Raw genomic sequence first — 14785 nt, 5'->3', positions numbered from 1 at the left:
TTAATATTAGTCAGGATTTTCATATGGATAAATACGCCTCAAAAAAAAAAAAGCCCTGAGTTTGCTTACTTTGTTTACATATTGTAAATAAAGCCACTGAGTCTGGGAGAAGTCAGAGTTAAAAAGTGGCAAATCCAGGATTTAAACACAAGTGTAATTGCCTCCCAAATCCATACTCTTACTATTTTATTAGACAGTTTCATTTACTACTTTGTATTCTAATGCTTGGTACATATATGAGGCTCAATAAAAGTTTGGAAATAACTTGAAAAGATAACAAAGAATTAATGTCAGTTTTATTTTTTTAGAAGTTGTATTTACCTGCTATTAATATATATTTTATATATATACAGCACATAAATACAACTGCTAAAAATATACACACACATACACACACACAAACACACCAGCCTCAGTGCATCAGAACCTCTGTGAGAGTTTCAGGAGCAAATGAGTTGTACACACAGGAAGAGGGATGAAACACCAAGGGACACAGGGGTCTGAGGATCCTTGGAGAGGGTAGAACTTAGTTACGCCAAGAGAAGTTACAGGCCACACTGGCGGGAGGCAGAGAAGAAAGAGTGTCTGTGGAGGCTGGAGGAAGATTGAGCAATGCTGGTGGGTGGTTTTGGAGGTTTCCCATGTGAGAGGATGGTGGGATATGAGACAGGTAGGCCCAAGTAATGGAGGGCCCTACAACCAGGACAGGAATTTGAAAGTTACCCTGTAATTGATAAGTGTTTGAGACAGTGCTGGTTCAGAAGCAACATGAAGGCACCCACGCACCACTGTAGAGAACGGTATCTAAAAAGAAGAAATACCAAGCCAAGGGTCCAAAATTCTACTAAAGAAATAGTTATTAACAAGTTCAAACCTACAGTTTCATTTCTTCCGTGACTTCAGCATATCTGGACTCTAGATTTAAATGTTTCTCCCATTTCATAGGAATGCTCCAGAGTTCTTTCTTTATTGTTGTGATTTTGCTTCTGGAGCTGTGGAGCTAGTAAAGGTATGCCTTATATTTTCTGTAAAGTGCTATATAAAAATCTAATTTATATGATGTTGAAGTGACTTTTTTTTTAATGTTACTGAGTCAGATGTTATCTGTGACCATTTATAACTGAGCTTTTACTGTTTCTGTGAATCATATCGTCAACTGATTTCTAAGCTGTTGTCCTAAAACAGTAGAAGTTGTTTTGGATTCGACATAGATTTGAGCTAGAAAAGCCAATGGCTCCTACAAGGTCATATTCCTGTTTGTGCCCCTAGAGCTTTACACACAGTCTGGCAGATAGTAGGCATTCATTAAATTAAAATTTTTGGAAAAAATGTCTGAAAAGACATATATTACAAATCTAAAACATCCTAGACTGTAAGGAAAACAGTAATGGAAACCTGGCCTTATTTGACCTGTCCTCAAATGCTAGTAAGCATTATCATAGTGAAAAGAGGTAATTTTAGCAAATGGAAAAGGAAAGGAAATGCTACTAACAAAAATATATAGTAAACACATGGAACATAATTTCTGATAATGAGTTAACAGTATTTTCTAAAATACTGAAAAGCCTGAAGGGGAAGATAAAATTCACCTATAACCTTGCTTTGTAGAGTCCCAGGGTGAATCAGTGCTACTATTTTGTTATATATCCTTCCAGTGTTGTTTTTGTAGGCAAATTGTGTGTGTGTGTGCACTCTAATGCAATTTTTTTAAAATAGCAGCTTTATCAACATGTGTAGTTCACATACCATAAAATTCACCATTTTAAGGAAATCACAGTCCAGTAATTTCTAGTGTATTTACAGAGTTGTGCAATCATCACCATTACCTGACGTTGATTATACTGTAGAATATTTATATTTCAGCCACAGGAGGCCTGGAACAGGCAGTGGGACAGAGCACCAAGGACCATGTCAATGCCTCTGCCTTAACACAGGGTGGGCTTCCAACAACGCTGCCTACTAACCCCGAAAGACTGCCCTCCTCCACGTTTAAAACTAAAGAGGGACTGCAGAGAATATTTATTATCAAGTCCAAATGCTAGACTTAATTTCTTACAGCAGCTGGAAATAAGCTAGCAGAATACCTAATCAGAAAATCAGATTTATAGAGGAAAGGCACTTAGGAGAAGTAAAAATAAAAGACCTTTTAATTTAAGAAAAATACTAGAAGTCTTCTGACAACTTTTTTTTCTCTTTTCATTCCGTTATCACGACAGTCACACTCATCTTACAGAGCAGCCCAGTGCTGTGCCTTTGTTCATGACGTTTGTGACGATGGGTTACCCTACCCTTTTCCAGATGGGATCCTGGATGTCATTCTCCTTGTCTTTGTGCTCTCTTCTATTCATCCTGACAGGTAAATGAAGACGAAAGGGCAAGGCAGATGTGTACAGCCCATCATCAGGAGTGGCTTTCAGAGCTATCAAAGCAAAAATGACAATTCTTGAATTTATAATGTAGTGAACTACATTATGTATAATATGCAGCCTTTTAAATGCAGTTTTTCCTTTCTTCAGACTTTTAGAAAGAAACTGGTCAAACTACTTCATTAGTGAGCTTTCTGTCACTGTCAGAATGAAGTGAGCATCTTCTGGCAAGACACATACCTATTAAAAGTGACAGTGCTTCAAGGAAATTACAAATTCAGAACAGCCTAATAGACTCCCAAGAGGGAAATTGTACTTGGTGATCGGAAGCAAACGTCTTTGATTTAGCATCTTGTTGAATGTTCGTGAAGAGGTGGGCTGTGAATCTGTTTGGCTTCACACAGGTCTGTTGATGGGCTTTAAAATATTTGTTTTAAAGAAGCCCAGTAGGGAATTAGGGGTTATTATTAACATTTAACAGATTAACCTTGGACCTTTGTAATCTAAGTTTGGCCTAGTGGCATTATTTAAATATTTATGATTTAAATCTTTTTGTTCACATAATATTTTGAAATAATAAAAAACAGCTTTTTTCCAAAGAAGAAGCACAAAGAGATATTACCAGCAATTAAAGTGATCACTTTTCTTAAAATTTGCCACCTCTTTTGTATTAAGACACATGTGTGGTACATGTCAGGAGTTGTATGGCTTCTTAAAATTGGGTTTTCATAATCTTTTGCTGGTAGATACAGACTTGGCAGCAACCACTTTTTGTTTAGTGAGTGTGACTCTTTCCCAAACAAATCATGTTATCTTGTGCTTCTTTCTTTGCTACTACAAGGTCACTAGGGCCCTTACTGCCCTTTCACTTCTCATTCAGAGATGAGCACTTCGAATGCTTGTAGAAAAGCAAATTAGATTTCCAAATAATGAATGAAATACATAATTGCACCTGGTGAAATATATCAAGTTCCATGAAGCTACTTTTTCCTCCCAGTTTCTATAACCTGTTTCTTTCTGCCAATCTGTTTAGACTATTGGCATTATTCAGGTACTGGTAGAAAGATGTCAGCTATGTATTTTGTTTCATAGTTAAAAGGATGGAGTAGGTGGATAGCGAACAAGATTTTCTATCTGACACCCATAACAGGAAATGTTTAAATTCAAAAATTCAAAATAAGACCTCAAAACAACTATTTGAAATTAGTTTAGATACTGTATTTTTTTTCATGATTTGAATTAAATGTTAAAGAGAAGGGGAAGCAGGTATCTTGGGAAGATTGTTTTTATAGTACATGTATTCATTCTGCTTATTTTTTATAAAATAAATTCAGTTGTGTCATGTCAGTAGCCACTTCCTTACCTACTTGGAAAAGATCTGAAAATAAGGTGAAGGCGTAGAAACTGGTAAGAGTAAGTGAAAGGTAAGGCAGTATGTTTAGGGTCATCTAGCACTGTGATAGTAGATTCAGCCCCAGGAAAATTCTAGAAAAGTAGCTTCTCGCCAGCTTGGAAAATCCATGCACAAATGAATGACAAGCATTTCAGCTAGACTTTGAGTCTTGGGGTCACAGCATAAATGGGAATAAATCATAGGAGCCTACAAAAGAAGAGGTAACTGTCCTTCTTGTTAGTGAAATAAAAGTATGATATGTTTTCCTAAGGTCCAAGTATAGAGGAGATAGTAAACACTCATCTTTTTATCTCTTCTTTTCCTCCTCCTCTCCCTCCATCCACAGATGGGTAAGGATAGCAGAGTTGGCCCAAGTCAGATTTAAAAAAAAAAAAAAAGAGGATTTCTCCTACTCTTGTCTTGTTCTTCTCACCCAGCCCCCTCCCACCTGCAGTTCTCAGGAACTGGCTCTGGAATTGCATTATGAGCCAAGGATGGGATGAGAAGAGAAGCAGCTCCCCTGACCCCTTGCCTGTTCTCACAACCTAGACCTTAAAGGATAGTTGGGAGGAAAGGATTTGTGGGAGGAGGCTACATTTTGGAGTATTTGGTTCTTTGTTTTTCTGTATTTTATTTTCATGCTTGTTTTGCTAATAATTGGAGAAAGAGATTTTTCTCTGTATATAGAACATTTATCCTTAAAGTGAATATTTTAAGGTTTAGATACAGTTTTCTTCCATTGCCAAATCCTAAGGATGTAAGCACGGTATGAAAATAACCTGTAATCAAATAAACAAGGGAAAATACTCTTTTTTTTCCCTTTCACGTACTTATGTTCCAGTTTTTAAAAGCGCTTTTCTTCTCATCATGCCACCTTTTTTCTGTAGTAGTTCTCTCCTGTTTTCAGAGTTACTTTCACTTTCTCACTACCTGCTTCCTTCATAACCTGACATGCTCTTTCACCCCATTATTCCGCTGAACAGTGTTTTAATTGGAAGGAATGTACAGATTATCTGATCCAAACCCCTCGTTTTTAAAATAAGAAAGGCTCAGAGGCTTTAAGTAGCTTGATGAGGCAGAGATGGCAGGGACTTAGCACGCAGGCTGCCGTTCACCATTCTCTCCCCAGGTCAGACACTGATAGGTGATTTTGTAGATTGTCATTCCCAGTGAGTCTTAAGAGTCCTTCTCAGTGGATCTCTGTAAGCAGCCAGTCAGTCACTTGGCTTGATAAGAGATCTGAAACCTTTGCCATCTCTGTCCCGTGTGCACATAAGGCCTTGAATACTTAACCAATGACATTAAGTCAAGAGTAGTCATAGGGGTCATACTTGATTGGGAACCAGATGGGTAGGAAAAACAGTAAGAGAAAGAAAGTAAAGACTTCCCAGTATTGAGCTGGGGCTTGGAGTGCGAATAGAATTTAAACAGGCAGAGAGTAAGGAGGAGAGAATTCTTTGAGAGGAAACCATGTGGGCAAAAGCATGGTCTGTTCAGAGCCAAATGTATAACAGTTTGGCTAAAGATGCTTCAGATTAGGACGTAGTGGGAAGGATGTTGGAAAGATTAATTGAGGCCAGTTGTAGGTGATCTTTAGGATTCAACTAGGAAACTAAGATTTTTACCCTATGGATTAAAATCATGAAAATTTGAGCAAAGGGATGATTTGACAAAACCATCATTTCAAGCAGAATAATTCATCAATAATATGCAGGTAGGATTGACAGGGAGGATAATAAAGCCTGTTAGGCAGTGATTCTGTTTCCAGCCCGAGGAGGTTGGAGTTCATACTAAAGGAGTACCAGTGGGAAACAAAAGAGGGAGAAAGTATCCGATATGTCAAAAAAAAAAGAAAAGAAAAGAAAAGAAAAAAAAAAAAAAGACATGCAATTTAATGACCAGATGGTTGTGGAAGAGAAAAATAAAAGAGGTCAAAGATTTCTCTGAGGTGTTACACTTTGGTGAATGATGGTACCTTTGAACTAAATAAAGAAGTCAGGAGGAAAAGCAGCCAGAAAAAGATGATCCCTGTTAGGGGTGTACAGTTTGGGACAGCTCTGGCGTATTTTTATGTCTTGCAAGGAAAATGACATGATTGCAGTGTTTTCTGGCTTGGAAGTACCTTAATTTGCTATAAATATCAGGAATGTCTATGGTTTTGCAGTTCAGCTTTGACTTCACACATAAAGCTCTGTGAAGTTACTCTGGTCATTTGGGTGATTTCTTGATGTTTTAGGCTTTTTGGATCTGATTATTTAGCACGTCCTTTTTTCTTTCTATACAAAATATTTTTGTTTTTGTTGCCCTTATGTCTGTGGCTTAGATTTCCTTGGCCTTATTGAGCTTTGCTTTTTTATCTTTAAGAAGGTTAGATGTGGCTTGTGAAACAGGACTTGTGCAAACAGAGTCTCCTGCTTTGTTTTCAAAGGATGCAAGGTGTTGTAAACCGACTGTCCAAGTTACTGAAACCTGGGGGGATGCTGTTATTTCGGGACTATGGAAGATATGATAAGACTCAGCTTCGCTTTAAAAGGGGTAATGCTATATTCAGTTCAGAGTAATTTTTGTGTGTTTTAAAGAACGCTGTGTTTATATTTCATACCAGTTTTGTTGGTGGTGGTGGTAGTGGTGGTGGTTTTTTTTAAGGAATACTAAGTTTCTCTTGTCGTAATTTTTTTTAGGGCATTGTTTATCTGAAAATTTTTATGTTCGAGGAGATGGTACCAGAGCATATTTCTTTACAAAAGGTATGCTTAAATATAAGAGGAAATAATTAAGTGTAAAACCTCTTCTTGGGTGTTATTTGCAGGGAAAAACTCAAAAGCTCTACAAATGAGGCTTTAATAGTTGATTTAATATTAGATGTTTTCACACTTTGGCGACTATGTAAAAGTTCTCTGTAAAATCTTGAAAATGGCCTTTTTGCCTTTTAATCTTTTTCCAGTTGAAACTGCTTAAAAGAATCACTTGTTTCATCCTCATACTCAAATGAAGTTTCTGTTTTGGAGGTACTGTTAGCCCAGATATGAAAAAAACTGATGACATGCCACAGCCAAAAGAGGGAATTTGATTTTAAGAGTCCTTAGAAAATTACTTATCTCTTGTCAATTTCTCAGTTTGAAAAAGCATTAGGAAAAAAAAAAGCACTTAAAATAAATCCTGCATTCGAGGACTTTCCCCCAAATTTATATGAGTACTTACTTTTATAGTATGCCATTTGGGGTCTCTGCAAACCAACAAAAAACTCAGATGGGGGAAGGGCACTTTTCTAAGTATTGAAGACTGCAACCTGTTGTGTTGTGTATCTGTTTACACCTGCTGTGCTCAACTGTTTATACTTGGTGTGTTTGTGTGAAGTAGAAGAAACCCACTTGGTGTCACAGGTTTCCTTCACCAATGTATACTAGAAGGTATAAATGAAATTTAGCTGGCCCATCATTCCATTAATGTTCCATTGTTCTTGACTGCCCCCACCCCCGCCCCAGTCACATACCATATGTTTGATTGCCATTTTTGTCTCACAGGGGAAGTCCACGATATGTTCTGCAAGGCTGGGTTAGACGAAAAGCAGAATCTGGTTGATCGTCGCTTACAAGTTAATAGGAAAAAACAAGTGAAAATGCACCGAGTGTGGGTTCAAGGCAAATTCCAGAAACCATGACACTTGACTCAAAAAAAGCTCCAAATTGGTATTTTCACTCCTTTCTCATGGCTGAACTATGTATCATGTTAAGATACAAACCAGAGGATTATACTATTCAAAGTCTTTTGTAAATCTTTCATTTTTGAAAAGGCAGAAGAGAATTTGTATATCCTGCTATTTATGATGAGTAGGCTCTTGTGAGCATTTTAAGCACATCTAAGTGATTTGGAAGAATGCACAATATTCTGTGTTTTCAAAACTTAATATGCTCAAGCTTTTGGATTTATTATGTCTTAACCATTTTGTTTGTTCTTTGAGTCTTATAAGCATTCAGTTAAATTACTGACACAAGTCATATCATTTCTGAGAAACCATAACCTGCCATTTTTTAGAAGTGAAAAAACATCATCTGCTTTAGTTATACATTAGTTGAACACAGTTGAACTCTCCTCCCTTGTTAACTGATAGCAGAGAGGCAGCTCACCCTGTTTCCAAGGAAAGTCACAAGACCAAGACAAAGGTATATTGTTTTCATTTTGTTGTTGTTGTCTGTTGTCTGTCCCAAAACTTTTTTTTTTTAATTTAGAGACTAATATCTGAAACAGAATTTGAGTTTCTCTCTCCTTTCCTAAAACTGGGGAAGTATGACCAATGCTAACATTATTTTCAGGCTATACTTAGGTATACAAGTTGTTGTAAGCTCTAAGACAACTGTTTTATCTAGGAAAATTCTTAAATTATAGTGGTTACAAATTTATTTACCACTTTGCCTCAAAAAGAATATAAGTTGGTGTGCAAATTGCACTTGGTAAAAATGGAATTTCTGACTCCTCTTTTCATTTATTGTACGACATTTACTGAGTACTCACATTGTGCTGAATTATATGGAATAATACAATAAATAAAGACCCAGCCCTGTCTTCTGAGAGCGTAAACAGGCTCTAGCTGGCAAAGCAAAATGTGCACATCCCAAGCCTCTAAATCATGGCCTAAGATAATATATGAAGAGGTACTCAAATAGGGAGCTTATCAGTTAACAGACTTTGATAATGAGCCACAGAAATCTAGACAAAATGGACAATCTCTTGATAGGACCACCAGCATAATAATCAGTTCCAACTTTTTTTTTTAAATTCACTTAAAATTCAACTTCCTAGAAGAATGTGATTGGTCCAATTTGAATCATGGATGCACCTCTTGACAGGCTGGGGCAGAGCTGCTTAATTGCTAGCACCACCAGACTGTATGGAATGGGGGAAATTTCCTCAAAGGAAAATCAAGGCAGTGTTATCAAAAGAGAGGGGAGGGATGCTGCCTAGTCACAAACAACATGTCACATAGTAGTGGTGGCAGTAGTAGTAATGGTTCTGAAGTGAGAGAAGGATCAGCTGTGGGAAGGGAGGGAAGAATCAGGGTTCTGGGAGGAGGTAGGTCTCAGGCTAGTCCTTGAATGTATGCTCTCAGAAGATAGTGAGAAGACAGGTGTGTTTGGTTGAGACATTCATGATTCAAAATGGTGGGGAAAAGGTGGATGGAGCATCAACTTGTAGGCAGCCTTGAATTAAGGGTGCATTGAGTTCTTATCTCTGGACTGGAGCCATCTGAGTTTGGTTTGTTTCTGTTTTATCCTAGCCATGGCATGTTATAAACAGATTTAGAGAGACTGATTGAAGAGTTGTCTATAGAATGGAATGCAGTGAGGTCAGAGATCGGGGCAAGGAAGACCATGTAAGAGTTTTTGCACACACTTGCCTTGGTAGCAAGTCCTCAGAACTTTAGTATCATAGTTTCTGTTTAAACATGAATCGATCAGTAAATATAAAAGTTAAAATTTGCCTGAGACTCTTCACTCAGTTATATTTCCTAATTAACATGTACATTTTAAAAGCCAGATTAATTATGAAAGTATTACATACAACAAGGGCAGTTAGATAAGTTAATGTTGCTATGGGAACCCCCAGCAGATCTTCTTGTGTCTCCATTTAAAAATCATGGCCCAAGGTGGTTTTAAAAACAACAGAAGGTAAAATTATTCTCACATTCTCACACATGTAAATTGTACTGTCTCTCTCTGTCCTAAATAGCAGATTCAAGCCAGCTTCTTGACTGGCACAGTAAAATTCTGCTTCGTGTCTTTCTATAATGTATTACAGCATGCAGTTAACCTTTAGAAACTTCAAAAATACATCAACCAAATTTGGACTGTGAGACACAGACTGGGCTCTTTTGGGCTCTGTCTAGCATAGACCTCCTATTCCGCATGACTGCTCAGCGGGCCATTTCTACCGGTGTCTTCTGCTTGTCTGGTCAGTCTTTCTCTTCTTTAGCCTACCTGAATCAACCCCCTACTTAGAGTTTGCTGCCAGACAAAAGATAGATTTTTGGCAGGGGAAAAAAAAGAGAAAGACTGGATTTGGAATATTGCCTACAGATATTAAGAAATGATGAAATGTAGCAAATGTATCTGCTTGGGTATTAGTTTAAAATATTTGAAAACTGCATGAAATTCTCATTTCTCCCTCATATCCAGAAAGCTAGGACTAGTTAGGCAGAGTTAGATATTTAAAAATTCATCTTCTGAGGGAGCTGAATTTCAAAAGGATCATTTTCTTTCTAACGGAAGAAGGTATATCCTTTCATCTTACAATACAGAAACAATGAAATATGCTGTATTAAAAAGGCACCTTCCATTTTCCTCCATTCTAAAAACTCACTTTTGAGCATTTTCCAGATGTAAAAATTCTCACACACATGAAGTATTGTTTCAGAAGGTTGTGAGAAAGCCAAGGTAGCAGTTTCTATTATTAAAAGTTTGGCATTTCGTTATGACACATTTGTTGAATTGAAACACCCAGTTAATGTTGACTTCTGAGAACTTATTTGCTTTGCTTGTCTCAGTTCCATATGCTCTGACTCTAAATTGTGAACACATCGAGGTTTCTACCATTATGCAGTCTACATCGATGCTATACTCTAGTTTGTACATGAAAATTATTCACTCATTTGCAAAGAGCTGCTCTCCTGGGCATCCAAACCATTTACACTGTTAAACGTCAGATAACTTAAATCCTGGCCCCCAAACTCCTATGCTGTGTTCCTCTGGTTTTCCAGCTCATCAAAGCCAAGTTCTGAAGCCTGAATATATCATACACTGTTACTTCTAATTGGTTTTAATGTTTATTATGCTCCTCACAAGAGCAGATAACTTCACATTTGCATCACTAATAGACCTCTTTTAGGGCCTCTGCTCTTTCTGCCTCCTGCCTCTGTTAGTCATCAGTAGAAATGTTGGCGAGGGTATTTTCCCCCTGCTTGTGAAAGTGCATTGTAAAATCTAAAGCACTGAATATATGAGAGGTATTGTTATTAATAACAGCATAGTTTACAGTTTGCAAGGCAGTGTAAAAACTAGTCCAGCAACAGAAGCTTTTTCAATGGTTTTATAAGACCTTGTGACAAAGACAATAAGATGGGTGTAAAAATTACTGCCTCGGAGTCAGGCAGGAAGCATGGGTCTTGATTCCTATTGGACCGCTTAGCTGCTCTTAACTTAGTTCTGGGTGCTAAGTCTTTCATATTCTACACTTTTATATACTACATTATTCCTTCTTTTAATCCTCAAACTCCTATGAATTATTTTTTATTATAACCATATAACAGATGAGCCTGGGGCTCTGAGGTATTGGGTAACTTGCCTAGGATATTAACACTAGTCAGTGGCAGAAACACATTTGGACCCAGAACTGTCTGATTCCAAAACCTCTACTCTCATCAGTGCACTTTTAGTTGATAGATTCAAATGCGGCTCAGGAAAGCTGCTGGAAGAGAAAAAGAGGTCCTGAATCAAGCAGAGAATTATAGCCATGGGTGGGAGTTTGGATCAGATGATCTTCAAGGTGACAGCTCATTCTAGATCCAGTGATATTATGAAATAAGTAGGTCACACTTGTCCACAGTTACAAACTGGGAAGGAAGAGAAGGAAAGAAACTGAGAGAAATGACAGAGCAAAACCTTGCCATCAGTCCTTTTCTGCATTCTGCATATGCTTACTTCTGCTCTCGCCCCACCCCCTTGGGCTTCAGCCTTCCCCTTGGCCCCCCTCCCCCACCGAGCACGCAGAGCACCCATCACTTGCATACTCCCTACTTAAAGAAAGAAAAAATCAATCCGAAATACAAGGGGGTAGAAAACCTTTAAGATGTCCTCAGGGATCTGCTCCAGCATAATCTGAAATATGTGATCAGGGAGTGTCAATAAGCAGATATGAGTGAAAACATCTTTATTTAAAACATTGTATGTACATTAATGCCACATTAATGCCAATTCAAGCATGAAATGTTGAGCATTCCTTGGAATATGGTTTGGGATTTGAGAGGCACAAAGATACCTGCAAGATGGCTTTGGCATAGTTATAAATATAAATAGAAGTAAAATAACAGTTGCATCTTCATTTATAGTGAATATGTACTGTGGCCTCAAAGCTACAGAGGAGAGTGGATGCTAAAATCTGTCTTTCATTAGCATATGCCTTAAATGACAGGGAAGAGGTGTTAAGACAAAATTACTTTTTCCTCTGAGTATGAATCAGCAACATGCAGTAACAAGCAAGTAATAATAGTTCCACGGGTGAATGCCTACAGAGGGTCAGAAAAACAGCATCAAATTGAAAATGTAAGTTCACCTGCAGGAGGGGCCCAGGAGGCTGCAGAGCACAGCTCCCTTGAGCACCATCCTGAAGTGTCTCAGGGCAAGCAACCCCAACTCTAGCAAGCCAGGTTGTCCTGAGCTGGATGGAGCACATTAAAACCTCCACATGGTGGGGAGAGAACCTAGCTCAGTGATAAGAGTGCATGCTTAGCATGCATGAGGTCCTGGGTTCAAAACCCAGCACTTCCATCAAATAAATGAATAAATAAACATAAACCCAATTGCCTCCCCAAACCCCCAATTTGTTTTTAAACTCTCTAGATAGTAAAAGACAGCCCACCCTCAGCTACCCCCAAAGCTTACTAAAGGCAAGCTACAAGGCACCACCATTGTCCAAGAGTTTAGAATAGCTGCTTTGGATTTTACAGTGCGTGTGGCTTCACAACCACTTAACCCTTAGTCAGGAACAACTAGAGGCAGGTGAATGGATAAGTACACCTTAACATTACATAAGGAGAAAAAAAGTATTTAGGAGCACATGGATTTCAAATAGTTACAGTGTTCAGTTAGCTGTGTCTCTCCTAGGGTTTAGTGCAGGAAAACTATGAGTTTTGTTATCCTTATGCAAATTATTTGGCAGTGTTTTCAACCCATTGCTCCTTTATGTGACACTTCCTAGTTCACTGCAGAAAAAGCAGAAATTAATTTTTTTTCTGAGTTAATCTTTATATCTCAATCATGAGTTGTTTCAAAAAAAAAAAAAACAACTTTGGGGAAGGGCAATCACCCTTCAGGTCTTTAAGCCTTTCTCATTGGGAAAAAGACCCTAAAACTGTGAGACTTCCTAAAATTAAGGATGAGTTGCTGTTGAGCCACTCACACTAGTTTGTTATTTTTGTTGTTGTTTTTAATGCTGTCTTCTTAACACAAGCAACACTGTGCAGTCGCTGCCTCATTTCTCTCACCTCCTGCCTCCCAAGGGTAACTTGGCTTTCTCCTAAGGCTGTCCTGCTGAACAGAATGTGATGGCTCTCTATGCATCTTTAGTTACAGCCCCCTCCCTCAGGTGAGCTTAAGTCCTCTTAAGCAGCACTGGGATCTCGCGCTGAAAATCACCTGAAAGAGAAGGGCTGAAATTGCCAATCTCACAGGCTGCATTGAAGCAAGGATATTTGTCTCCGAGGATAATAGCTTTTCTTTTTGCTCATACTTTTTCCTTCACATCCCTCATTTATTTTAATGTATATATTTCCACTTTGACTCTCTAGAAGACATTTTTAAAGGTTTGGGGTTTTTTTTAATTTTTAAGGGAGGAGGTAATTAGATTTATTTTTAGAGGAGGTACTGGGGTTTGAACCCAGGACCTTGTGCATGCTAAGCATGCACTCTACCACTTGAGCTATACCCTCCCCAACTAAAGTTTTTTTTTTTTAAATCCAAATGAAGATGAAATTCAGGATCCAGAAAAGCATCTTTTCCATTTATCCTCCTCATGAATGTATTCTTAAGCAGGCCTTCTGAGTGTCTCATCACTTGAAGCTTTGTTTCGGAAGAAAATACTGGGGCTCTGGAGATTAGTGAGACAGAGCTTCATTATAACCATCCTGGTTTTACTCCATGTCTTATATGCTTTCTCTTCCTAACTCACTCTCCAGGTGCTTCTTTCTCTTGCCAAATAAGCACAAGGAAATACTTTTGCAGATCTTTTGTTTACTTTAGAAAAAACACTGATCCGGGCTTCCCCATTCGGGAGTGCTGCTCATTTCCTGACTGGCCTTTAAAGTTTGGCTCGGTAGCAACTTGAGGATTTGTTTTCTACCCCAAGTGAAAGGATCTGGGTGCCCAGCAGCCCCATGCTGGAATGAGAATTCATTCTGCTCGTTCCCTGGATAAGTAGACTGACTCTTTCCCCATAGGTTTTTTCCCCTCCATTCCTCAAAAGTTAATGTTTAGTCATTTAGCTTTGGCTTTTTAAAAAGTCATTTTAATAGCATTCTTTCTCCTTGTGCTTGCAGAAGCTGGTCATGAGCACAGGGAAACTCCCAAGAGTAAAGAATTCCCTGTTTGGTGGATCTTATCTACAATGAAAACGATGCACAACACGTGCAGGGCTGACCCCTACTCCCATTGCATTGCCAACTGTCAGGCCTGGTACCAGAGGAACTGTAACACTCAAGGAATTTGGCTTGAACTACCTCATTTCTAAGTCCCAAAGACTGTCAAGTTAATGAAGCTGTGGTTATTACTCAGTTGAACATTTTCTTACTTCATGTAAGTTTTGTAAATCTTGTGCGTTCTTCTCTTTGACACATTTACATTAAATTTTATTCAAATTTTGCAACTGTTATCTATACTATAATTATGTTTATATATGAATATAAGTTACTCTTGGTTCGTCCTGCCTTGGTGAATTTATTCATAGTCTGTTATTGGGTGTCAGTAACTTTCCAAAGAGACAGACTTTCTAAGCCTGGAGACTGTACTTTTGTATATTAATGCATTTTTACATTAAAAGATGATTGAGGTGGGAAAGTTGAATGATAGAAAACATTGACTGACAGATCTTAAGTACATTGGAGTGGGCATTGTCTTTAAGCTAATCTGTAATATAAAATAATACGGCAAATAAAATACCATATGGGGGGAGGTACAAGTTACTGGCTTAGATGAGGTCCAATTGAGGAAGTGTCCCGTGTTAATATGGTGACAAGGAATCTCAGGTCATTCCTCTAGAG

At 38.2% G+C, this 14785-nt stretch overlaps 1 protein-coding gene across 3 annotated transcripts in view; it reads left to right on the top strand.

Annotated features, from left to right (window-relative positions):
• The window catches only part of METTL8 (methyltransferase 8, tRNA N3-cytidine), a 66589-nt gene extending 52198 nt beyond the window's left edge, over positions 1–14391 (top strand). For 2 of the 3 annotated variants that reach the window (XR_012072659.1, XR_012072658.1), the window contains 6 exons: positions 946–1009; positions 2217–2356; positions 6188–6294; positions 6441–6506; positions 7284–7922; positions 14066–14391. Coding sequence is in view for 1 of the 3 variants with exons in the window: in XM_072961151.1 (XP_072817252.1) it covers positions 946–1009; positions 2217–2356; positions 6188–6294; positions 6441–6506; positions 7284–7420 (514 nt within the window). In the remaining 2 variants the exon portion in view is untranslated. The remainder of the gene's footprint in view (positions 1–945; positions 1010–2216; positions 2357–6187; positions 6295–6440; positions 6507–7283; positions 7923–14065) is intronic. The other variant, XM_072961151.1, reaches the window with a different exon arrangement.
• Positions 14392–14785: the final 394 nt, after the last annotated feature.

Source organism: Vicugna pacos, chromosome 5, assembly GCF_048564905.1.
Source record: "Vicugna pacos chromosome 5, VicPac4, whole genome shotgun sequence".
NCBI classification, from domain to species: Eukaryota; Metazoa; Chordata; class Mammalia; order Artiodactyla; family Camelidae; genus Vicugna; species Vicugna pacos.
The sequence above is the reverse complement of the archived record's forward strand: the minus strand, read 5'-3'. Positions and strand labels throughout refer to the sequence as shown.